The sequence below is a fragment of the Fundulus heteroclitus genome, chromosome 5, assembly GCF_011125445.2.
Source record: "Fundulus heteroclitus isolate FHET01 chromosome 5, MU-UCD_Fhet_4.1, whole genome shotgun sequence".
NCBI lineage: Eukaryota > Metazoa > Chordata > Actinopteri > Cyprinodontiformes > Fundulidae > Fundulus > Fundulus heteroclitus.
This window is the reverse complement of record NC_046365.1, coordinates 22,403,214-22,430,212: the sequence shown is the minus strand read 5'-3', so window position 1 is coordinate 22,430,212 and position 26,999 is coordinate 22,403,214. Positions and strand designations below refer to the sequence as shown.

Below are 26,999 nucleotides of genomic sequence, written 5' to 3'. Positions count from 1 at the left end.
GACAGCTCAGCAGCAGCATCGTAAAATGGAGACGGCAAAGAAAGGCACCCTCCTCTGATGCTAATAAAAGGGTGCCAGTTTGTGAGCCAGCTAATGTACCTAATGTAAGAAACAGTAAAAAATTATATATATAGTTCTTGATAAGCAAATCTGATGAATCCATCTTTGATTTACCTTACTGGGCGACATTAAGTAAATTATTCCCACATTGGTGAAATCCTCCTCTTCCTGGCTGGCTTTATCATCTCCTCACTCTCTTCAGTCTCCAAGCTCTTCCTCACCTAAACTTTAAAAACTGTCTCCAAACGCTACTCTCCAAGCTATCAAAAAAATCAAAACTCACAGGCAATCTGAACCCCAGTCTTGTTGGTGGTGGTAATGCACTGCAATAGTTTGTAAACAGCCAATAAACCCAAAAAGAAGAAGAACGGCTGGGTAGCGAGGCTTCAACCATTATCTCCCCTAAATGAAGCAAGCCTCGATACGAGCTTTGTGGAAACGCCACCTCCATTACTCGACACGCCCTCAAGCCTCAGTTCTTCTAACATCTTTAGTGCTCTGTAGACATCACCAGCTTTATTGGTTCCTGTTTAGATTCTTGTTCGCTCTGCCCTCGCTGGGAACTCATCGGCTGTATTGCTCTGGTCACGACCTGGACCGTCTCTGTTGGAACCTGCAAGCCCCTTGGACTGCTCTCTCCAGCTCTCTCACCTGGTCAGTTCAACACCATATCAACCTGGTTTTCTCCTGCTATATGGTGAGTTTTCTATTTAAGACGAGAAATTTTGATCCTGGACCCACCCAAAGTTGTGTTGTCCATTTATAACATGTAACATTTATAAATTCATCATCATATGAAAAATAACTCGATTGATGAGATAGAACGAAATCTCAGCTTCCGAGAATGGGGGTGGGCGGCGGCAGGTCATGTAAATGCTTTGTCCAGTTATACTGCTGATATGGAGCAATCCCACCAAGATAGCAAACCTTTGCAACAGGGTCTAGGTTGTCTCGGTACAGTCCATCGCCTATCTATTTAGTACAGTTCATTTTTAAAGCATTTTGCGTCTCTCTCTCTCTCTCTCACTCTCTCTCTCACACACTCTCTCTCTCTCTCTCTCACACTCTCACTCTCTCTCACACTCTCTCTCTCACAGTATCTCTCTCTCTCTCTCACACCACTCTCACTCTCTCTCACTCTCTCTCACACACTCTCTCTCTCACACTCTCGCTCTCACACTCTCGCTCTCACACTCTCTCACTCTCGCTCTGACACTCTCTCTCTCACTCTCTCTCTCTCACTCTCTCTCTCTCTCACTCTCACTCTCACACACACACACACACACAATACCCAAAAAACTAATGCAAACCAAAGCCATTACCTTGGATGATGGTAAACGCATCCCACAACGCACTGGAAAAATGACATCCCCTTTCGAGTCCCATTGGGATATATGGACTATGCTTAAAAAAATATATAAAATCTGTGCCCGTGGTAGAAATCCACACACTTTAAATGAGCTAAAGCGCTTCTGCCAAGCAGAGTAGTCAATTAGCCAGGGTCATTTTGAGCTCTTCCAAACAGCTTTTTCTGCAGCTGTTTAGGTTCTGGGTCTGGACCCAATAATTCGACTGACAGAGTAAAGTTCAAAGATTTTATTAAAGATTGGTGTAGTCGTTGCGGGAACCTTCTGGAACTGGAACCACTGTAAGGGAGATAGACAGGTTAGTGACTGTTGATTCTCAGAGGAAGAGATGATGTAAGGTAAGGAAGCCACTAACTTTGTTTGGATCTGAGAAGTGGCACAGAATCCACAAGAGGTTTTATGAAGTGTTTCTGCTGGCAGGAATTAATATCCTCAAATTGGCCAGATGCAGGAGCAGGGATCCAGAAACCGTCCAGGGTCATACACATGCAGACAGACACAAGCCAAGGTTCCAGTGGGGAAATCCAACAGGCAGAGTCCTGAGTCCTGTCCAGGGTCCTAAAATCCAAAGGCAGTCCAACAGGCAAAGGTACAGGAGGGCTTGGCAGAGACAAGAAACAGGCACAGGTCTTTGTCCAGATACCAAGAACCTCTGGAGAGTCCGACAAGGGCGAGGCAAACAGGCAGGAATCCAAAAACACTAACAGGGTCTCTCACAGAAAGGCGGGCTAGGAACGCTGGATGGTCTACTCACACAAGGGTTTTTCAGAATCTGGCACCAGAACTCAGGATAAGGTAGGCTTAAGTGGCGCCACACACAGGTGAAGCCAAGCCAGTAATCAGGGCAGTAACAGGTGCATGCAATCAAGAGATTTAGCTGGAACAGTCCAGAATGCTAAGAATGAATACAGCACTCAACAACAGGAAAAGAATCACGCTGTGAACATGACAGCAATTCACCAAGGGATATTTATCCAAATACCAGGGATGTACGTATTTGAGCCTTTCTGCTTGCATTTGGTCATGTGACACTCAACAGTGCTTTAAAACTTGAGCACTTTATCATTCCATTAATAAGAATAGGTCAAATACAACATTAAAGACCCAAATTCATACCACATTTAAAATGTAGGTACATTTATTTCAGAAGCATAACAAGAATATGGCAAAATGTTACATTTAAAGGATTGCAGACATGGCACTTTCTGTTTCACAAACAAATTATCCGAAAATAACCAGATCGAACCAATTTCATTTGCCTTTGCTTGTTTCCCGCATGCATGATATGACCGTCAGTCAGACATTATCTTTCAACATCTGGGAGCGCTGTGAAAGACTGGGAAGCTGCCCTGTTTCGCTACAAGACAGCCAATATAATGCCGCAAAATATTTTATTGCTTCTCCACATAAAAATGTCAACAGAAACCCTGGCCAGACCTTGACAGGGAAGAAATATTCTGTGGGCCAAACAATTTCGCTGGCATCTATCATGTTGGTAAAAAGTTGATGCTTTAAACTCAAAGCAGATCCGCAGCCTAAGGCTATACTAGCTAGTGGCGGCCAATAAAGGGTGTCAAGTAGCTGCTATTAAGGGAGTATAAAATAAGGCAACCAAAACCTTAACTGAGCACACATGTTCCTGAGAACTGAGGGTCTCGCCAGTCGCCAGTCCTGTTTTTGGATAATGGTGATTACACACACACACACACACACACAAATGCAAGGATTTATCCCTGGCAATAAAAACACACAACATTTTTCTAGACGTAACTGATTCAGCACTACAAACTCTTAGAAAAACGTGTAATGAAGCATTCAGAGAGATGAAAATATAATCCCATTTCTCATTACAATAAACTCCTGCTAGTTCCCATTAACATCAATTGTGTAACTTCCTACAATATCCCAGACAAACAGACATAAGCTCTCTTTTTTTTGACACCATGCACATTTAGATATTTTTTAGCTAGTTTATAATGAAAAATTAAATCACCACAAATCCCAGAAGCCATGTTCTGGGACTTTCTGGAGGGTTACAGGTCTTGCTCAATGGTAGCCTTGAACCCTTACCTCCCTGATCAGTAACACAAAGCCTTAACCACTGACTTACCACCGCCAAATATTTGAGCCAGCTCAGCTCTGTCTAAGCCAGAAGCATTATTTTATTTTGGGGAAAATGGAACAAACAATATCCTCAGTCTATGTGACCATGGAACCAAATCTTGCCATGGGGATTTTGGGTTATTTGTTTGAAAAAACAAATTATTGTGGGAAGCAGCAGATAGCATCTAAGCTCGGTATCCAACAAATACTTCAAGAGTCACAATGGTCTGCACTATTGCCTTGCAGCAAGAAGGTGCTGGGTTCAAATCCCAACTTTCTCTCCCAGTAGCTACTCTGGATTCTGCTCACAGTCCAAAAACATGTTTGTTGGGTTTTTGGTCTCTCTAAATTGCCCTTAGGTGTGAGTACATGGCTGTCTGCCCTGCGATGGACTGGCTGCCTATCATGGGTATACCCTGTCTCTCGCCCAATGACTGCTGGAGAAAGGCACCTGCAACCCTGCACAGATGAGCAGGTATAGATAGATGGATGGAATAGTCACAACATAAAACAGGATCTTTAAGTGAAATAAATACCAAAGGAACTGTTGATGAAAAGGGCGACAGGGTATGCTGAAAAACATTGGGTCAATACAAAAATGTACATTTTCATAATGCAGTCGTGTGCGTCCGTGGTGAGGAGGGTAAAAGAACAACACTCAGTGACCACCTACTGGTACTCTGCTTTCTATTGATGACTAACAAGGGGCTCTATGTCTCTCTTCTGGGCAACTTGATTGGGACACACGATTTATCCGATTTAAAGGTTATTTGTTATGAAAGAAAAATCTGGTGTGGAAAGGTTTGCTGAAACCTAAGACTAAGACCTCACACTGACTTCCAAAGGGCTTTGGGTGATGTCGGATCATCTTGACCCACGTTAGCAACATTGCAGAGGCCAATGGTACCTTTGAAATAAGCAGACTGAGATGGTGATTTGCATTGCTGGTAATGAGAGGAGTGCATTTATTGCTGCGCTTGGAGGGTACTTTGATTCTGTTGCTGACTTTTAGGTTTCCAGTTTGAGGCCCTCAGATTTCTCTGGTGCTTCTCTCAGGTGCAGTGGTGATATCTCATGCAACCCGAACCACCAATAGGCACTGGAGTGGTTAAAAAGACCACTGCAGGGTGGCCGGACTCACACGTGATTACACTAAAACACACAGGGACACACACACACACACACCGCCTCAACTGTGCTTTCTTCCCTTACTATGCTGCTTTCTGTTTTAGCTGTAGTGTCAGACAGGTCAGATCAGAGACCTCAAGCTGTAGCTTTCTAAGAATTTTTAGCGATGAAGCTCGTTCCAGTGAAACTTTATCCTGAATAGAAACAATTCTCTCATTTTAGCTGTGGTTTAGAAAGATCAGATCAGAGACCCTAAGTTGTAGCTTTGAGGAATGTTTGAATAGGAAAAATTAAGCTTTGAATTTTTAGTGATGAAGTTTGTTCCAGTGAAACAATGAAACAAAATAAGTTATTCTATTTGTAGCTTTGGACAGGTTGGACTAAATTACTTTGTATCAGAAATATCCAAGAATATACTTAGGGGATCAGAAATACCCAAGAATATTCTTAGGTTATTTCTTCTTATTAATTGAAACAATTAACTTAACTATTAACCTTCCGTATGTTTGTTAATTTATGAAAGAATTCTAGTCAAGGATTTATTTAGCTTATTTCTTTGCTATGTATGGCTACAATGTTTTTCAGTTCATTTACAGCACATTTCTTGTTACTGAAAAGTGCTATATAAATAAACTTAGTTTTGGCATCTAGAAAGGATGGATGCTTTCTGAATGACATCTTTAGAGTTTTTGTGGATGTGGCCAAAAGCCCACTGAAAACCATACAGCTGCCTTGAACTGTGTCTGAGTCCCCCAGAAGAGCTGGAGGAGGTAGACTGGAGCAAACAGGTTTTGGTATCTCTGTTTAAGCTGTCGTTCTTGTGAATGTTAGAAGACCATCATGGAGGTGCGATTTAATAGCTTTTCTACCTCCTCTGCTTTCAAGCGCAATGTTACAACCAATCTTTCCCAGATGCAAGTGTTCTACTGCTCGTTAACAAAAACAGCAAATCCCACAATCAAATGCTTTCAGCTATCTACTGCAGGTGATGTAAAGATGATTTTGAGCGTATTAGTCCCAGATGACCATTGTTTAAACCCCACAGCCTGAGTGTTTTTGCCAACCACATCCATCTCCTGACTTCAGTAGACCCATCCTCTGATGGCCCCACTCATCAGCATAATGCAACCATGTCACAGAGCTTAAACCATCGCTAACTGGTGTTTTAAACAAGGCAGTGAGGTCACTGTACTCCAATGGGCGCCACAGTCACCCCATCTCCATCCAGCACTTCTGTGATGTGGTGGAAAGGGAGATTCACATCATAGATGTACAGCTGACAAATCTGCAACAACCAGGAGATGTTATCATGTCATTAGGGACCAAAATCTCAAGAAAATGTTTACTTTGTTGCATCTACCACAAAGCATTAATGCACCTCTGAAGGCAAAAGGGGGTCCCACCTGGTACTAGGAATGTGTACCTAATAAAGTGGTGGGTAAGTGTATAATCAGTAATAGTTTAAATGGTACAGGTTGAGCAAAAGGATGTGCAGCCCACTCAGTTTCTGAGGTATACTTGTTTGCGATGGTTCACCTTATTTTTCCCATATCACAGTCTTGAAGGTGTTTTTTTTCTCTTCTATTTCCATTAATCCGTCTTATTTATGAGCAAATACGCATAGACGACTCAGGAATCCAATAAGATACATCACGCTTTGTCTGCTCTTTGCTCTCTGTGCAATACGAATGAGACCCGGGAGAATAAAGACCAGACAGCTCAGGCTAAAAAGCTGCTCCATCTAAGAAATGTGAACAGTTTGTTCTGTAATAAAATTTATAATAAAATCATAGAAACAGATTTATAGCTGTAAGTACCTGGGGTTTGCAGAAGCAAATATGATCAGCTAAAACGGCTTTCCTTATTCTTTACTTAATCCAAGCTGAACAGAAAAACATGTAACGTACAATGAGAACCATCAGTAATTCCAATCAGTTCAGTAATTTATCTAATCTACAATGTGTTTAACATTTTCTCCTTCAACTTTTTATACTTTCCAAAATGGAATATATTTCACCAGTACTAAACTTTCATCCCAGTTTCAGGCAATCCATGAAAACCAACGGGTAAAGGCTGATTCACACGGCAGGATTTTTAGCCGAGTTGTCCTGCCTTTCCGAGAGGTGTTGACTATCGCCGTATCTCGGAAGATAATCTTAAGAGGTATTCCTGCCATGTGTGGCGTGTTAAGAGTCATTGGGTCCGCTCGGTAGAACATCGGGACTGCTCCGACCTAAAATGGGGGATAATCATCATATTGGATTGGTGTTTTGTGTCCCCCACGAACAAATGAGCAGGCAGCCTGTTGAACATGACGTGTAGCCAATCAGAAAGCGATGTGAGGAGAATCCCGAGAGAAAAAAAAAAAATGAGACCAACTCACCTTCATATCATAGTGAAGCAAAGTTACAGCCCCCCGGTTGTGCTGTCTCCACTCCTTTAACCAAAGCCTTTTCTTTTTATTAGGCTTTTTTGTCCGTTAAAATCAGTCAACAAACTATCGTCATTATTCTCCCTCGTCATCCATGTTTATTTACTCTGAACTCATGTTGGATTTTGAGAGGTTCCGCAAGATTTCCGGTCTGATATCTGAACGATCATGAGTGAAATCTGTTTGTGTGTGGCGTGTCGTCCTCGTCGTTTGACCTGACACCACACACTGTACGAGCAAACCTGTTATACCTGCAATTTTTTATCATTATGTGTAGTATCTGTCAGGCTTTGAAACTCCTTAACTCACCCTAACGTAAAAGCCGCCAAAGTGGGTGGACCAAAGAGACACTGAGGAGCGGGGCTAAGTGTGGGAATGAGAGGCGGGGCAAAGCGGTGCTGTGGTCAGGACAAGGGAAAGTGACATGTTGAAACATGAGGAGTGACCAGGGCGACATCTGGTGGTTTTGCCACAGATTGGTTATTTGAGGTGGAGGGTTTCTCACCTCCTCGTCAACGGTGGCTGATGGAGGTTTTGTGAAGCCCAGCGGGGCTGAGCCTTTTTAGCTCAAGCCACTGGCTCAAGGCACTGACTCAGCGATGCCAGAGGCTGGCGCTAGCAAACACTAGCAAGGGCTAGTGTTTAAAGGGACAACAAACGCTGCTCCCAATGCTCGTCATTCCAACTCCTGAGTCTAGCTCCATCCAAATACCCTTAATTATAGCTCCTAGCTCCTGTTCTTTGACCTTTCATGGTGTCAACAGTGAGAACACTACAGTGGGTAGGAAAGGAGCTTCGGACTTCTGTGCTGATTTCAGACAGCCTTTAACTCCAATGTCATTACGGAAACACACATGGATAATGCGAGTCAAATTCGGGCCTACAGCCTTACGAAAATAAACCACAAAGTGCACACTCTCTGCTCTCCGGACATTTTCGTTAATTTCTGTGAAGTGGGCTATGCTTACACGTCCTGTCACACAAAAGACTGAGGGATTGCTTATAACTCCTTAGTGTCGGTAAGGGATATTTTGAGGTTCCTATGCTAAACTAGCTGCTAGAGGAAGCATACAGGCTCTTTTTCTTACCTCCTCTCTTACTGACTGCACTATTCGGACAGCACTTATCATGCCGAACTCTGACGCACCTCCGCTTTGGCTAAAGGGTCCTTACCCAATTGAGGTATTTAGAGGGAGCCTACCATCTAGATGGTGCAAGCGTTCTACTGCTTTGTGATCACACTTTGTGATTAAAATGTGGTGGTTACAATGATGAAATGATGTATCCTTTGAACCAATAGAAAAATTCAACTGCAGTAGCCATGTTCAACTCTAAGAGTGCAGCACTAAGGCAGTTTTAACACAAATATTGCAGAAATAAACAAGTTAAAATGAAAATGTAAAAAGGAAATTCAGTGTAACATAAAAGTTGGCCCTATTTATACAGTTTATCTGCAAAAAAAAGGGCAATTTTGGGGTGGGTTACACTTTAAATGTAGAATAGGATGATAGGAGTTTGCTGTTAATATCTAATGTTTGTAATGAGTTCAAGAAGTTTCAACTCTGTACTGCAGAGCAGCAGTAAAGATGCATCCCAGCCGTCCTGAAACTGTAAATTGTTTTCACTTTGGTTGAAACTGTCTTCTTATGAAACTGACCTGGGATGCACGCACGAGTTGGCTTTTTAGAAAGTATCTTGGAAGCAGATCATGAATTTCCTTCACTGTAAACCACTGCAGGGAGGGACGTCTCATATTCTCTTCACTCATCCCTGACCTGTTGTGACCTCGACGCAGGAGCTATCTGAAGTCATGTGACGAGCCCCAGGATCGGCGCTACGCTGACACCAGCAGCATATCAGCTCACTGATATCTCTGATGTCAAACCAAACTCTGCAAAACATATACGCGGAGCTGCCACGTGCACACTGTCGACAGACTTACAACCTCATGGCCTGAATATGAAAGAGAGAACATTTTAAGTGGGAGACTTTGGGTTTAGAAAGGCAAAAAGGGTTTCAACTGCATGCAAAAACTACAAACACTAAATACAGCAGAACCTTGCAGTACAGCCTGTCATCTGTGAACGGTTCTTTACGTTTAGTGCACTAACACTAGACTGGCTGTTTAAAAGCTGAAATATCACTCTGCAAAAAGTAGAAACGACAAGAAATGTGAGAGTAATTTTTTCTGCTTCAGGGTCATAGTTGCACAGTCTTGGGTAATCTGTCCTCTCCGAAGGATAATTGTAAAGCCACAAGCTGTGTGATAAAAACCTGATCTTCTGCCAAGGACCCACAACATGCTATAAATCCAACTGGAAATGCTGGACAGATTCCCATCCAGTAGCATGAGTCACAGACAAAGAAAGGGAGGGAAAGAAAGTTTCTTTAGGAAGACCTTAAAACTAGAATGCAAAGCCCTTTGTCCACTGGATATAATGAGGAACGTATTATTAGTCAACTCTTATCACTGTATAGTTGCACCAACAGATTTGGAGAGAGTGAGAACCAGAAACCATCTGGTAAATGTCCCGACACTCAAGACTGTCTCTGTCGCTTTAAGTGGGTAAATTCAGATCAAAGCAGACTGTTGCAGGCTACAATAAATGACTTGGTTTGGATGACACCTTAAAGTACTCAGTGGAAGATGTAACAAACAGTACCATCTAAAGCACGCCCTTGAACAAATGTCAGTACATCTTATTGGGGTGTTGTGAGAGACCAGCAGAAAATTGTACGTCATTCTGAAGGTGAAAAATTCGATGCTGGGTTTTTTGTTTTTAGAGACGTAGTTCTTAAAAGTGTTGCATGGATATTTATCTAGTTCCCTTTAATCAAATATCTCGAAAACAATATCCAGTGCAACCAATTACCTCTGGACGTAAATCCCAAAATGAATTCAGCTGCTTTGTAAAGGCCTCAGGGATTTTTTAGAGAACATACAGTAAGTGAACAAACAGCTTCATGAAGACCAAAGAACACAGCAGAAAGGTCAAGGATATTTCAAACTGAACATCCCGTAGATTGTTTTTGCTTTATGGAAGAAACAAAGAGAGTATGGCTCAGTTGCAAACCTACCAAGAAATGACTTGGTAGGTGTCCACCTTAAAGGAGCAATAAACAAGTTTTCATTATTTTAGATAGAAAGGACTAAAAAAACAGTGATGTGAAGAACTGAAGGTGATATTTTAGATGGACTTTGATATGACGTCACACCACATCTCTCTGTGTTGTTCTCCAGTCTCTTGGCCACACATACATGTACGTGCATGTGAACAGCTGCCACTCAGGCCCTAGCCCCTCCCTGCCCTAAAATACCACCGTCAGAGCAGCGCAGCATTGTAGCAACTTCGTGGAGAGCGCTACCAGAATGTTCTCTTGCTAACAGAATTATAAAGTTATAAATTACTTACTTCTTCTCTAGACATGTTCCTACGAAAGGTGATGCTGTTTTGCTGTGAATTTATCCTTTACAAATATAGGAGGCGACGGGTGAGAAAGAAAGGGGGGAAGGAGGGGCCACGTTGCAGCTGGAGTGCCAGTAGAGAGAGGCACAGCTTGTCATACATCTTGTTTTGGTCAACAGACAGTGCTCAAGCACCACCTAGTGGTGAAATATTGCTTATTGCTCCTTTAACTGATGGACTGGGCGAAATGAACATTAATATGATTGAACTTGACTTTGTAAAGTGCCTTGAGATGACATGTTTCATGAATTGGCGCTATATAAATAAAATTTAATTGAAAATTTAATTGAAAAATTGAATTGAATTAATCAGGAAACAGAGCCAACTCTGGAAGAGCTGCAGAATTCCACAGCTCCAGTAGGATAATATGCCAATGGGACTATTAGGTGTACACATGCCTCAAATTTGGCCCTGAGACTGGCAACACGAAATCCGCTGTTGGTTGGATTAGACCGGACTTGAATGTTTTGGCATACTCTGTCATGTGTAGAGGAAAACTAGCACTGCGTATCACCAGGCCCTCAAACACGGTGGTGGCAGCATCAGGATGTGGGGATGATTTGTCTCTGGAGGTACAAAGCTGGTCAGCGTTGACGTAAAGTTGGTTCGAGCTCAATTCTGGCCAAATTCTAGAAGAAAACAGAAAGGCCAAACCTACGGTGGAATATTCATGTGTTGGAATGGCCTCGTCAAAGCTTAAGACTTAAATCCTGTTTAGAGCCTGAGGCAAGACACTCAGGCAAGACTTACGCAAGACTTATCCAAGCTGATTGAGTTTGAGCTCTCTTGCAAAGGAGCATGGGCAAAATGTTCAGGCTCAAGATGTGAAAAGCTGGTGGAGACGTATACAAAAGACGCACAGCTGTACAGTACTTGCAGCAGATGGTAGTTCTACAAAGTATTGGCGCATGGCGCCATGACCCTCAGTAAAGATGGACCCGAATGCAGAGAGGCTGGCAGCAGTCTCATATTAAAGAGGAAGAATAACCGAAGCAGCGAACACAACCGTGAATGGAAGGCCGTGGGTGGGAAAAATTGAAAATAACAACTCAAAAGGATCTAACAAATAAACCAAAGTGCCCAACACAACAGTAGGACCTACAGAGGATGACACAATTTTTTGGGATTTTATGTGAAAGCCATTTTAATTTGACTTTTCCACTCTTTCCCAAGCTTGTATTAGTATATCATGGAAAATGATAAAATCTCATTAGTTTTTCTTCATTCATTTCCTTTCAATAAAAGCATTTTTAGCAGGTGTAACTCGCAGATTGTGCCAGACTCTGTGGCTCTCCTGTGGAAAATAAATCCATCCTAAACCCGTGCTATAAGACAACCCTAAGAAACCCCAAACCGTTTTTCCCAGTTGCTCCAAAACGCAGCATCCCTGAAAGACAGATGACCTTCTCATAGAGGATCTCAGTTTAATAAGTGCTTTGAAATTGCTCCTTTTTAGCCCCTCGTCTGTCGTTGAACGATTAGACGTGGAAAGCTGTGCGCGGTTACTCGGTTGGGTACCGTCAGGCTGGAAAGCTTGCAAAACACCGTAAACGCCTCTAGGCTGGCACGCCATTAGAGCAGCACACATCAGAACAATCCATCAGTGGCTGGAGGCTGACGGCCTCTGGCACTAAATCACAGCGTGAGGCCCCAGAGACCGCCACTGTGAAGAAGTCTGTCAGAGGAAAGGAAAAGAACCTGAACTGAGACTGTGGAAGGAAGCATGTACCAGAGGGTAAACTTATTGGAAACGTGGGATGGATCCTCCAGTCTGCTGTTACTTTGCTCCAGTACAGTAGAAACACCTCATCCTTTCTACCAAATGTCCCAATTTCCCATCTCTGAGTGAGAGTTTAACTAGAAATGATCTTGTAGATTTCACTCTGATTCACCTGTTGTCTATGAACAATCTCCTCTCATATGGAAATCCAGCTAATTTTTCATGAATTAACTTGATTTTGAGGATGTTCAGATAGAATAAGCTATTAAAGGCCAAGAACCTGCTGTGGAAAATTACACATCAAGAAAAAAAAAATTAAACCAAAAATTCCCAGCTTAAATAAAAATGCAATACCAAAATTATTATTATTAGATATCATATTATAAGCTGTGATTGTCCAGGTTTCTTTAAACAGTCATAGATTTTGATTTGTTTTTGAAAACGTTAAGTGGAAAAGTAAGAGCAAATATCTGATTAATACTAAATTGCTGGTGGTTCAAGAATTGCTGTAATAATTGCAGTTCTGGAGTCTAAAAGCCTGCTGTAAACTCAAGTCTTTTAAACACAGACTTAACCCCCGCCAAAAGAAACTAAGTGGTGAATATATTTCCTATCAGATTGGAAACTAATGACAGTGGCACAAATCACCCTATAAACCTTTAAAACAAGCAAAGACATGAAAGAAATGGACAAGAGACTTTAAAACAAAATCACTTTCATTGCACTCGCATTATTTAAAAAAGCTGTAAAATGTGGAGAAATCCAACTTTAAATTTGAGTAAACTTTATTCAAAGGTAGAAACAAACCATGCTGTCCAGTGTCCCTGAAGCAGAGGTGTCAAAAGTATTCACATCTATTACTCCAGTAGAAGGGTTTAAAATACTAGGGTTTAAAAAGTCCTCTCTAAAAGTATCAACGCAAACCTTTTAGTCAAGTAAAAGTATAAAAGTACCGGATATAAAACTACATAAAGTATAAAAGTAGAAGTAATTGGGATTGGCTGTTTCACCCACAAATATGTCCATTCAAAATTAACCATTTAGTACAATGTAAATATAATAAAGAACTGAGCATCGACATGGGTTTCTGGAGAAGAACATCTGGTGTCTGGTTAACCCATAAGTCTTGGTGCAAAAAGTCAAACTTCAGAGACATTTTATGAATAACCTTTTACTTATAATTGGAAAATGTAAATGGACATCCAAGCATAGCTACAGGAATTGATGAGGGGAAACAAATATAAGATAAATCTAAACATGAAAATGAGTGCATTACTCTCTTATAACGATTAATCTTGTATGGTTATCTGTATACAGAAGACAGCATTGTCAAAATTAATGATTAATCCCAGACCTAGCAGTTAATTGAAAAAAAAAAGAAAAAATGACAAATAATCCTAAAAATATTATATACTTAAGTTTTTGTTGGAGCGTTTGGCAAACAACTCGATGCAGTTCTGTCTCCAACCACAATTAAAAGTGAAAACAAGCTGAAGTAAAATAGAAGTAATAAGACTATTTCAAAATGTAAGGAGTAGAAAGTAGATAACTGCACGAAAATGTAAGGAGTAGAAGTAAAAAGTAGGATAAAAAATAATTACTCCACTGAAGTATAAATGACCAAAATTTCTACTTAAGGTAAAGTGTTTTTACTTAGTTACTTGACACCTCTGCCCTGAAGTACAAACTTTACAAAGTGGGGTTATGCTGCGGCAGCTGTATAAAAACAGCGTGTAAATATCTAATGTAACGTTAGGAGGAGTCCAAAACACAAAGAAGGTAATTATGACACATTTTATTTACAGGTAAAAACAGAAATGACAGAAAACATCCAGGATATGTGCAATGTAAGCATGGACAATGCTAACAACTGCTTGTTTTTCCTGTTTTAAATCAATAAAACAAGAAAATTAAATAACTACTACCGGCAAAGCCTCTTCCCAGTGAACAGTAAATGAATTCCCAGTTAGATTTTAAGGATTATTGTTTAAAAATTACCAAAAGTAGTAAAAAAAAAAAGTGACACGATTGAAGTTCTTTAACAAATGTTTTAAATAAAAATAAAAAAAGCAGAAAAAACATTAAAATGTAGGCATACTGTTATTTTATTATTTTATATAAGAAAATGTTTTGGAGATACTCTGCAAAAGGTATCACACAACCTCTTGCAAAAAATGAGGAAAAAAAACTCTGATAGAAATCTTAATATACACAAACCTTTTTAAACAATTTTTTTAATGCATAAGAGTGACTTTGGAAACCATACAATATAAATGTGATCAGGACCATTAATTAGAAAACATACAAAATAAGAAATTTTCATTGCTCAGAAAGAACAAATTTGATGAGCAAGTGGAAGCTGCGTGATCACGGCTGTGACCTTGGTTATAAAAAGTGGATTTTACCTGAGTGGATTACGCTGAGCAGCCTCATTCCCTCTCTCATGGCTCATGTCTGCCCTCCCATGGACAAGAAGGGAACTGTATTTATTTTTTTTTTTACTGACCTCAGAACATCGTTTATCTGTGGAGTTTGAAACGGAAAAAGTCATCGTATTGTTCACGGAGCATTTACTCGTCTACACGGCTACCGGATGCACGAGTGCTGGAGCGGCAGGAGGAGCAGATGCAGCGGCAGGGGGAGAAGGAGGCGGAGGAGGAGCAGGAGCCTCTTTGCCCTTGTAGCCCAGAGACAGGATGTGTTTCTGCAGGTGGGTGATCCACTTCTCTTGAACAGACAGAGGCCCATGAAACACTTCATCACAGAACCTGGAAGGCGGGACAAGCAGGAGTAAACTAAACACAACTGGATCCAAAACTTCTCTGAGTGTGTGATTTATCAGAGGGAAACATTTTACTCACCTGCACTTGAGGGAGTAGATTTTACCCACCAGTGTGACCAGTGGAGTCAGGGGAGGCTTCGGCAGCATAGCAGGGATGCTCCCGGACCGCGACAGCTGCCGAGAGTGCGAGTGGCGGTTTTCATCCCCTGAAGACACTCCGTGTTGTGGGGCATGCACCCCTGAAACCAAGAGGAATCACATGAAGGACACGTATTCAGCATTCAGCGCCGTCTGGACCAGCCTTCACTCACCCCTCGCTGTGCGGTTGCTGTGGTCCTTCCTGCTGACTTTGTGCTCGTGATGCAGCAGAGACGAGGACTGGATGCTGCTCGGCACGGCGTCCGCGTTCGTCAACGTCGACGGCATAGAAGCAGATCTCTGGGACTAAAAAACATAGATTTATATACAGTCAGTGCAGGGCTCTCCGTTTACTTTCACTGTTTTTGTTGCACCTAACCACCACACTGATCCTCTTAATCAGAGCAACATAACCTGAGTAAAGCCTACTGATACAACCTGCCTAGGCCCACACCATCACACTGCCACCAGAACATTTCCACTCCGGGGGATCACCAAGATGTTCTTTTGGTAATGCAGGAGATGGGCCTGTATGTTGGTTTTGGTCAGCAGTGGTTCGGTCCTTGGATGTCTACCATGGAGGCCATATTTGCTCGGTCTCTTTTCCTATTGTTGAATCATGAACACTGATCTTAACTGAGGCCAGTGAGGTTTGCAGAGCTTTAGGCTACGTTCACACTGCAGGTCTTAATGCTCAATTCTGATTTTTTTTTTACTGAAATCAGATTTTTTTGAGGTAGCCGTTCATATTACTATTAAATGCGACCGTCATCAGGCTTCTGTCTGAAAGGTTCAAAACCGCAAAGCGACCCGCATGCACGTATAACAGAAGGAGACGTCACAGAGAAACGCGCTGTTTAGGGAAGTAATGGTGACTGTAATTGTTTCTAGAACTGTTCAATAAAGATTTGTTTAAAAAATAAAAACCACAAAAAAAAACGGATACCGGCATCTCTCCTTGCTCTTATTAGAACGCTTCTGAGCAATGAGAGCAATATAAAGACCACATCATAGCGAGACGAAATAAGGTAGGAACTTATATCACGATATGTTTCTGAATTTCTGTCGTTACGATATAATTACGATGTCGATATAAACAAAATAATTTGTAAAGTGCCTTGAGATGACATGTTTCATGAATTGGCGCTATGTAAATAAAATTGAATTGAAAATAAAAGCCTTAGAAAGACTGCAAAGAATGCCCACAACAGATGCCTGTACAAACTTATAACTATTATTTTTGCCATGTTTATAAAACTCCTCCGATTTAACATTTTAGAAATATTTGCTTTAAAAAATAAAACACACAAAATTACAAAAAACGCAGAACGTTTTGTTTGCTGTAATTAAAGACTGTAATGTATATTGAAATATTGGAAACGTCAAATCACCTTTGTTGAATAAAGTTATATATTGATATGAAATCATTGTCCACCCCTAATTAAACCCTGTCACATATTTTCTCACACTGTGGTTCTCTAGAGTCCCATAGCCTTAGAACGGCTTTGTTATCTTTCCTAAAGTAAGAGATTTAAATTTCTGTAGACCGGGGGAAGCGTTTCTTTTTTTAAATCTTTTCGCCTACTTCATGTTGTCTGACGGGTTCTTTCTATGTGAGTTCCTGCTTGTACGGCTCTGACAGCTGTCACGTTTGGGTTTGGCTTTAGAAATTGAACTCAGGATTAATGACCAGGTTTGTTTGGATTGCTTTTTAATAAAGTTAAGTAAAGTTAATGCTTGGTGTTTGAACTCAGGTTCATCTCTGTTGAAAATTAGTAGGGAAAAAGTTTTTTCACAGCACTATCCTCCACTTCATACACCCATCACGTGTATAAATAATGAATATTTTCATCACCTTCTTGATGTAAAGGTCTCCGTAGCGATAGCGTCTGGTGATTTCTGCCACCTTGTTGGGGTCTTTGCGGATCAGCTCGCTGAGGGTTTCGATCGGCGAGGTCGCTCCGTCCGCCTTCCACTCGTACAGGCCCAGCTGCCTGAGGTGGGCCCGGCAGTGGCTGGCCAGCGCCTTACGGTTCTCAAAGTCGAAGCCGCACAGCTCACAGGTGGCATCTGAGACGAGAACGAGAAACAAGTGTTTGTCAGCGTGTCGGTACACGTCTGGTGTCGGCAGAGATCTTACGAGCAGAGACTTCAGTTAGTTAGAATAACACTGAACCATTATTTTTAGTCATTTAATGTTAAAAAAGTGGAACCCATATTTTGCATTTAATATGTATAAAATATTTTTAAAATAGTTTTTCCCTCGTAATTTGATGATTACAGCGAATGAATCCAGAAATTCAGCTACTCAGAAAATTATGCAAGGAGACCGTCACCAACATCCTCCACAAGCAGGGTAAGCCTCGCAAGTAGGGCTGAACGATTTTGGAAAATAATCTAATTGCGATTTTTTTTTCTTAATATTGCGATTTAATGCGATTTTTTCCCCCCCAGTTTAATTTATCATGTCTTTTTAAACATATACAAACAACAAATCGGATTAGTTGCTAAAAGAACCACAGCATCTAAACTCGGAGCAGAAATGATTGCGTTCTGCCTACAATATATTTCAACCAAAATTGCAATTTTTTGACTTTTCTCTGCATTAACCACAAGCAACAAAAATGGCCTCTAAATAAAGACGTTTGTAAACAAGGACTATTTAAAACAAGAACTTTTAATGTTTCTATTAATCAGAATATTATTCAAGAGAACAGCTTTTAATTGATTTGGACATCAGTCCTTGTTGAACATAAAGTCCAACCAACAAACAAGTCTATGTATTAAACTGATTGACCTGTACTATGCTATGTATGATTATATAAACTCTAAAACAAGTAATACAATTAGATTATCTCATTGCTGCAACTGTCTTCCCTTCCATGTGGAGGCAAACCCACTTTAAAACATTTTACCAACACCTAATGGACGTGTCTAATTCCCTAATTGTTACATAGCCAGAAATTGCAGACTCTGCGATTTGGAAATTGCGTTTATATTGAAAATGTGATTAATTGTTCAGCCCTACTCGCAAGGTCTTTGCTAAGGAAGCTGGTATCCAAGCACATTAATGGAAAGTTAAGTGGAAGAAAAAAGAATGTGAAAGGAAACTGGGTTACAGCATTGAGAGGACTGAGAAGCAAAGTTTATTAAGGAGAGAGGATGTACAAGGTGTGGACTGCAACTGGAGTCAGAGCTTCCAGAGCCCCCCCACACAGATGAATCCTGCAGATGCAGCTGTTCCATTTCTTTGGTTCAACCAACGCTGAACCAGAAACCATGTAGGAAGCTTCTTAGTTGGGCTGAAGAGATCAACAACTGGACTTGATGGATGGAAATTTGACATTTCGTTGCAATTTAGGCTTTATGGAGATGTGAAGTTTCCTCAGTGGGTAATCTAGCCATGTTGTCTTCTGGTGTTGGTCCACTTGTTGTATCAGGCCCTGTCCAGACAGCCTAAGGTACCAAACGCTGGATCAGCTACCGCGACGGTATCTAATTTTGTAAACGGAAAATGAACGCAGTTTTCAGCAGGCCAACGTCTCGGTTTTAAAAAACCCGTTTTTTATTGGTCTGATGTCATTCAGATTTTTCCGAGTACAAACGTTCATGGTTTTCGTTAGCTGCGAGTAACAATCACTCATATAAGCGCTTAAAATGCAACACTTTGTGTGTCATGAGATTAAGCTACGGTAAATGATATTCTAACTAAATAGGAAGCTAACTCTCATGTATGGTGGAAATAGGGCTGGGCGATATGGATTAAAAAATAAATCTCCGATTTTATCATACCAAATCCGATCGATTTTTTTCCTCCTTTTTGTTTCATAAAAAGAAATTAAAGAAATTATTTTAAAACCTTGCTTTTTATGTCAAGCATTTCGTCAGGGAGTTGACCTGAATTCAAAGAGCAACTAAAAACAAGCTGTGAAACATGCTTGTAAAACAAGATGGCAGCCGTGCCATTATAAACAATGAAAATATAACAAAACATTTGCTGCTAGTGGTTTTACACATTGAGCTAAGAACAGGCTTCACTGCACTTGTGAACTTCAAACTAAGTTAAAAAAGTAAATAAGTAAATGAAGTACCTCGTATTATGGTAAAAAAAAAGTTTCCACTTAACAATATTTTGACAATATATTTGCCTAAACGTATATTCAGCATCACATGCTGTTCTCTTCATGGAAACCCAATGAGTGTATTGGCAAAATAAAATCCAGATTTTCCAAAAATGAAATCTTAAAGAATTGTAAATTCGAATTAAGCGATTAAATCGATTTATCGCCCAGCCCTAGGTGGAAATGTATCAAAACACGGTTTTCCCGGCCTGATCCAACAACAACAGGTGCTGCAGAGAAGAAGCAAATAATGCAGACAGCGTCCTTCACATTGGCACCTCGGGTAAAGATGTGAAAAAAGCTTGAATGGTACTGCCTTTCCATAATCTTACATTGGAAAAAATGTAGAAACTAGGGCTGGACGATATAGGAAAAATAGCATATCGATAAAATAGAAGTCATATTGATCGATATTGATAATTATCAACAAATTCAAAACATATATTTTAAGTGCGGTACTGGCCATTTAATACTGTTGTTTAACGACTTCTTTTTAGATACAGAACACACAAACACTGAATCCAAACTCAACCCTTTATTCAACCAACTTTTTACCAAAACTACAAGTTTTTAAAAAAGAAAAAAAAAAAGAATGTGTGCTCTGAACTCTTTGAAGGGGGCGGAGCTTGGTGACTCAGCATTCCAGGGTCTGCTTTTGTGATTGGTTGACAGGATGTGATGACGATGTAATATTAACCTACAGGCTAGAATGCTGTTCTGAAGGAAATTTGTTCTATTGACCCTTTTTTTTTCTATCATCGATATATATTGTTATTGAATTACCGTCCAGCCCTGGTAAAACCTTTAGTTTGATCACATGAGCTCAGCTCCAACCGACTCACCGAGACTTGAGACGGCTGGCTTCTTCTGCGGAGATTTGTCTTTCATCGAATAATCGACGGGCATTGCCGGGGAGTTGTACGCCCTTTCCCTGGATGGCAGGCTCTCCCGGGGGGGCCTTTTGGAGCCTTGGGGACTCCACGGAGCTTTGCCCGCCGCTGTAGAGCCGCTCTGCACCGGTTCTTTCCTTTCCTCGCGCCGCAGCATGACCTCCTTCAGAAGGTCGATGGGCGATGTTCGGATGGACCAGCTGAGGCCGAGCTGCCGGAGGTGAGCGCGGACGTGGCACGACAGCGCCTTCCGGGTGTCGAACAGCTGCCCGCAGAAGTCGCAGAGGACCGTTGGTGGAGACTGCAGGTCTGTGGGGGGCATGGCAGAGTGAGTCAACGCTTTGCATTTCACTACAATTACCAGCTGCAAGCCTCTCTGGGATACGTCTACCAGCCCGGCACATTGATGTGGGCAAATATTTGATCACTCTTCCTTGAAATAGATAAAAAATATGTTTTGGTCTGTACTAAAAACATGATATTTAATTTCTTAGGATGATAAATGCTGACAAAGATACCGTGACTGACTGGTCATTTGGATCAGTTGTATTTTTCTTTCGTTTATGTTTTTACCCAATAATAAAATAACAAAATAATTAAAAAATAAATATATAAAAATAACAATAATTAAAAATTAAGCTGTTTCATGTTAAGCTCCGGCTGTATTGAGAAACAATCAGGGGTCTGCAACCTGCAGTTCCAGAGCCACAATTGGCTCATTGGCTTACTTAATATATTAAACGATGAAATGTTGACCTGCCCCCCTGCTAAATTTGGTCTAGAACCCCCACTGTATGTATGTATGTATGTATGTATGTATGTATGTATGTATGTATGTATGTATGTATGTATGTATGTAAGTAAGTATGTATGAATGTATGTATGTATGTATGTATGTATGTATGTATGTATGTATGTATGTATGTATGTATGTATGTATGTAAGTAAGTATGTATGTATGTATGTATACTGAAATATTCAAATTAGGCAAAGTAGTCAGGTTTTCTGTAGGAAAGGAATGTGTAAATCATTGTAGATCTAAAACTGTAGATCTAAAAAGATCTACAGTTTCATTGTAGATCTAAAAAGACCAGTGTGTAAATGGCATTTACACACTGGCCTTTTTTAAGAGAGTCCAATTCTTTTGGGCTTGATTAACCAAAAATGTATCTTTTCTCAGCAATAAGAACAGGTCAGTCTTTCTTTCAAAACAGGTTGCTGCATTTGGAGAATTTTTTATAAAAGCAGATTCTGGTGCACATTTGATTAAAAGTCACTGGATAGATGTGGTCCTATGTACTATGAAACTAAAGAGAACGTAAACACTTGGTTTTTCAAAGAGGAATACTTTGTACCTGACATTTTCAGTTGAAGGAAGATTTGAACTTGCCTGTAATAATTTTGTCCTAATTATTAAATAAAAAGTCTCTACGTGAACCTCCTGTGCTGGCGCGGCCAAATCACCCGGGCCACACTTTGGACACGCCTGGCACAACTACAGCTTTTGTACTACTCTTGTGTTGGGTTTTCTAATAAAGTTACAATAAAATACTTTGAGGTTTGTGGTTATAATGCGATAAAATGGGGAGAAAAAAGTTCATGGCATTTAAATACTTTTGCAATCGAATGATGAAGATATAAATGAATTAGATTAAGCGGGTTAGAAGATGGATGGATGGATGGATGGATGGATGGATGGATGGATGGATGGATGGATGGATGGATGGATGGATGGATGGATGGATGGATGGATGGATGGATGGATGGATGGATGGATGGATGGATGGATGGATGGATAGATAGATAGATAGATAGATAGATAGATAGATAGATAGATAGATAGATAGATAGATAGATAGATAGTTTAATCAGTCAATACCAAACTTAAACTTTACCTGAGTCAGTAGGTTTAGTGGAACCAGCTGCTGTCGGTGTCTTCTGCATGAAGGAGCCGCTGTCCACGCTGGACGGCTTTGGGTGAACAGAAATCTCCGCCTCCACGGGCTCGGGCTTTGGTTTTCTGAGAAGCGGGTCCACGGCCAGTCGAAACCCCTTCTTGGCCTTCGGCGCCCTGTTCACTGTGGGCTGAGGGGAGTGGGAGCTGGTGGACGGGCTCGGGGAGAGACCCGTGGGGGTAAAGGAGGTCCGGGATTGGCTCGCGGCCGGAGACGGAGCGGGGACCGCGGGCGAGGGCGGAGCTGGGGACGGCGCCGCGGACGAGCCGGCGGTGCTGGAAGCCTTCGGGAGGTGCATGGGTTCCAGCACGCCGCTGCTGACCAGCTCCTGCACGGCTTCCACCGCAGAGCTCTTCCCCACCAAGTCGTTCACCCCCATGTGTTTGAGGTGAGAGCGCGCGTGGCTGCCCAGGCCTTTGCGGTTCTCGAACTTCTCCCCGCAGAGAACGCAGCTGAAGGGCTGGGACGTTTTGCCCCGCTTGCTGGCAGGAGACGCGGGAGGAGAGGTAAAATCAGAGGGACGTTTAGAGGACGACTTGGAGGGACTGCTGGGCGCGGGCTCCTCCTGCCGCACGCTGCCGATCGGCTCAAAGTCCTGCTCCTTCATGATCTGGTAGAGGAATTCGATGGGGCCGCCCTGGATGTCGCTCTCGCGGATGCCGATCTGTCGGAGGTGGGCGCGGGCGTGGCTGGAGAGGCCCTTGCGCGTCTCGTACCAGCAGCCGCAAAGCTGGCAGACGTGGATCTCGTTGTTAGTTTCTGAAGCTGTCAGGGAAAGGAGAAAAAGGAGAAAATTGTTCAGAAACTATTTTCTCATCAAATACCTTTTATAAATATGACTATATTTATTATTAATGCTGTGAAAATGCATTTGGATTTCTTTATTTTTGTTTTGTTTTTCGTTGTCACGCTTAAAATATTTCTGAAAATGAGAGCCGGAGTAATTTGAAAAAAACCTGTTTTCAAATCATGATTTAATTTACTTGGATGACAAAGCTATCCGAACAAACCTGGCCTCAAGTTAAAATATACATAAATCATGAATTAACCGCAGTAAGTCGCACCTGTTGATTCAGTCTCAAAAACATGTAGGAAGAAATAATAATAATAATAAAAAAAAGCAACAACTTTTTGGCCCGATCTAAAGAAATTCAAGAACAGATGAGTCACAAAGTCCCAGACACCCATCAGTCAGGCGCGGGTTAGAAAGCCAGTTCTCAGCCAGGGCCCCAAAGTGAGAGCTGTTATCAACAAATGGTGAAAAGTTAGAAAAGCGGCAAACTTTCCCAGGAGTGGCTGGCTTTCCACATCAGAGACTCATCCAGGAGGTCAGAAAGGAGCTAAAAAATGTCTAAAGAAAAGTGTCACTACTAGACTGTCAGACATGGTGGTAGCGTGATGGTCTGGTTTCCTTCAGCTTCAGCACATAAATGACTTTCCATAATTGATGGAACCCAAGCTCATCCGAAGCACATCTCTGAATGTATTTAAAAAAAGCTCAATTAAAAAAAACATTTTAATTTGCCTCCAATGTGGCAGAATTACAGCAATTCTGCTGAGAAGAGAGAGAAAACAGTCCTCGCCAAGCGTGCCACAAACACTTATTAGATTAAAGGTAAAAATTTTACCCCCTCAAAGGGCCAAGTTGGTTTGGAGAACTTTCCAGCCTTCAGATAAAATCATCATTATTTCTTTTGTTAAAAAAATTATTTCATGATCTGAGGCACTGACACAAAAACAGAAGCAATCAATGAGGGGAAGCTGTACATTCAGCTCCGTCTTTCTCTGTATTTCAGCTTCGACCCACCTAAAGTAATGGGGGCATCAGTTTCCAGCGGCGCCCACAGCGGCTTGGCAATCGTTTTTTGGTCTGACAGCGATGAGCTGCTCCCCTCAGCCGCCCTAGAAGAAGAGGGACAGGAGGGGAAAAAAGACGCTCCTGCCTCTTTCAGCTTGGACGGAGATCCCTGAGTTGTCACGACCTTTGCCGCCGTCTTGGAGGAAGTCTGCGCGTCCTCTTGCGGTGCGGGCGTCTTCGGCTCCGGCTGGGAAGTCTTCTTAGGCGGCGGGGGCACTGGTGCTGCGGCATCTTGTTTGAGGTCCGGCAGCGGCGAGTCTTTCTCCTGAATGAGCTGGTAGAGCAGCTCTATGGGAGCCCCGCTGTTTTCTGACACGGTCACGCCGAGCTGGCGCAGATGGAGGCGGGCGTGGCTCGAGAGGCCTCGTCGAGTCTCGAAGTAGGCCCCGCAGACCTCACACACCACCGGTCCCGGGTTGGCTGCAGAGAAAAGGGGAGTTGAAGACAAATAGTGACACAGAGTGAGATGAAAATAAGAGTTAGAGACCACAGCTGAGGAGAACAACAAGTATAACTTAAAAAAAAAAAAAAAACACTGATCAAAACCTTTTATTTCACTTACATCAACACTAACGGACGTGGAAATGGACCCAAATAATATAATGCGCATTTTGATCACGCGCCGGCCAATACACATCAAAAAATTAATGATACAACAGATACCAGAGCCAAGCAGGCACAGACTGTAATCTACTCGACTTCTGTAGCTCTGATTGCAACCGTGTTCTGTTCCTCCTTTTTTTTTCCTGGGCTAAGTACATTGCTATACGTTAATTAGTTTGTCCTTTTTAAATAAAAACACACCTTTAAATTTGTCCGTTTTTGTCTAACAGCACACAACAGAAGAATATTGCTGCTGCATCTGGATACGTGAATAGCACAGTCTATTTCCCATGCATTGTTTACATTGTTACATTGTTTTTCATCTCAATTGTTTACATAAATCGCTGCTGCATCTTTATCCTGAAAAATAATGCAATCTATTGTGATTTTTTGAGGGATTCTTTTCAAGCTGTATGCAAACGAAATTTCGTTCTGTACGCACTTTGTGCATACAAAATGACAATAAAGATATCTATCTATCTATCTATCTATCTATCTATCTATCTATCTATCTATCTATCTATCTATCAATCATATTGAGTCATAATACTGCAGGATGCGTATTCTATTTTCTTTATAACTTATACATCTATAGGGAAAATTAATAGTACTGTCTGTCTCTAAACAGAGGCACATACAAAAAGGCCTCAAGTGGCACATTTTTCCTTATTTTTAATTCTAAGCGTGTTTAGTGGAGCTTCAGGATGCACAACCTGTGCACAGTACATCACATTGGCGATTAAATAAATAAGATAAAAATGGGCCAATGTTTTAATCTAAAACTTAGTCTAATTAAACTTAGAGGTGGATTCTGTACTCTATACCACTTTATTTATGGGAGCTCTTACCTTGAGAGTCCATTTGCCCTGATGACACCGAGGGTCTACTTGATAGAAGGGGCAGATGTCTTCTTGCAGAGTCCCTATAAAAAAAATAAAAATAAAAAAAAAAGAAGTAGAAATCACATTAAATAAATAAATAACACGGCCCGGTGTCGTCACTGTTGGCACAAAACAGCATTTCATCACTGTATCCATTGATGGAAATATAACCGGGGTAAATAACGCGACAAGACTAAAATATCGCGTGAAATGAGCTCATTGAAGAGCGCCTTTAACGGCTGTTGGGTTTCAATCAGCTGTCGCTTAGTAACAGTGTTTAACTTAAATTCTCGTTTCCTTTATCGCTTTTGAGCAAACTGAAATAACCAGAAACAACACGCGAACGGAAATGTTCGCTCGTGTATTCAGTATATATTTTTTAAGTGAATGCTAACTCGGGCTACCTCCTCCGGTCTTTTGTTTTTCCTCTACAATGCTAACATTGGCCGCATGCTATCGGTGCTGCGCCTCATTCCAGCGAAGGACCAGTAAATTACATGTTCCACACGTCTGTAATTCAGGTTATCACATTTATCTGACAGTACCTGCAAAATTACCCTCCACCTTCCAGAAACTGATCTGCACATCAAAAACCCCCAGGCTAATCGGATGTAGCATGGCACGTGGCTTGAGCTCTTCTTTTCAAAATAAAAGTCACTTTGACCTTGCTTTTAAAAGTAGTTGACTAATGGCATGTGAAATGTTATTTTTTAAATAGGTTTAGTTAAATGTTTGATATAGCATTTACTTATCTGGATATTTAAGCATAGTGCTGGTCCTGCCGACGTTTGTTTTTATTGAGTCCATTCAAGAGTTGGTTCCAGTCAACAATCCCAGCCAGAGCAAAATCCTAAAATCCTTCTAAACCTCCTTAGGTTTCAGTGCTGTGTTTAGGATTTACCATATTCATAAATGTAATCTCTGAGTACGGTTTAGCAGTACAGTTGCACAACTTAATACACAGCTCAAAAAACTTAAAGCAACCTTTTTTTTTTATGAGAATAAGTCAGGTCGGTTAAACTTCTGGATTATTGAGCTGGTCGGTTTAGCGGTGAATGGGGTTGTTAAGCAATGTTTGCTGTTTTGGAGTTAATTGAATAACCAAATGGTGTACTAAATGGCCAATAATGGGGCAACCCCCAAAACAGGAATGATTTTGCAGGCCACATACATTTTTCCCCACTCTTTTAGGCTCTGGTGCAGTGGGTCCTGGGTTCCTCATGTGGTAAGAGTAAGCAGGCAGTTCCTGGAGGATGACAGAACTGATGCCATTGACTGACCTCCATGGTCCCCTGACCTAAATCCAACAGGACATCTCTGGAACATAATTTTTAGGTCCATCCGACACTACTGGGTTACACTTCAGACTGTGATGCCTAGTCAGGATCTGGGAGGAGATACCCCATGACACCATTCATCATCTCATTAAAAGCATGCCCCCAATGTTGTAAGGCCTAAATATCACCCCGTGGGGCCAATACAGACTACTAAGTAC

At 41.4% G+C, this 26,999-nt stretch overlaps 1 protein-coding gene across 2 annotated transcripts; it reads right to left on the bottom strand.

The window, feature by feature from the left end:
• Window positions 1-14,055: 14,055 nt before the first annotated feature.
• LOC105931484 (protein Wiz) lies at window positions 14,056-26,149 on the bottom strand. 2 transcript variants are annotated; one of them, XM_012870167.3, is made up of 9 exons: window positions 26,050-26,149; window positions 25,472-25,545; window positions 23,970-24,440; window positions 22,103-22,927; window positions 20,160-20,516; window positions 17,052-17,266; window positions 15,370-15,502; window positions 15,138-15,297; window positions 14,056-15,044 (listed from the first exon to the last, which is right to left on the bottom strand). In XM_012870167.3, exons 2-9 carry the CDS (start codon window positions 25,482-25,484, stop codon window positions 14,855-14,857), a joined length of 2,364 nt encoding a protein of 787 aa, XP_012725621.2. In that variant the 5' UTR covers window positions 25,485-25,545; window positions 26,050-26,149; the 3' UTR covers window positions 14,056-14,854. The 2 variants fall into 2 exon arrangements, with proteins under 2 accessions (XP_012725621.2, XP_021175997.2); XM_021320322.2 differs by lacking the exon at window positions 26,050-26,149 and adding an exon at window positions 25,909-25,932.
• Window positions 26,150-26,999: the final 850 nt, after the last annotated feature.

Excerpts from the sequence above, each read along its gene's own strand:
- LOC105931484 (XM_012870167.3), bottom strand. Across the intron at positions 20,517-22,102 it reads CACTAAACCTACTGACTCAG|ACCTGCAGTCTCCACCAACG; the intron begins GTAAAGTTTAAG and ends TGCCCCCCACAG. Across the intron at positions 15,503-17,051 it reads GAGACCTTTACATCAAGAAG|TCCCAGAGATCTGCTTCTAT; the intron begins GTGATGAAAATA and ends TATGTTTTTTAG.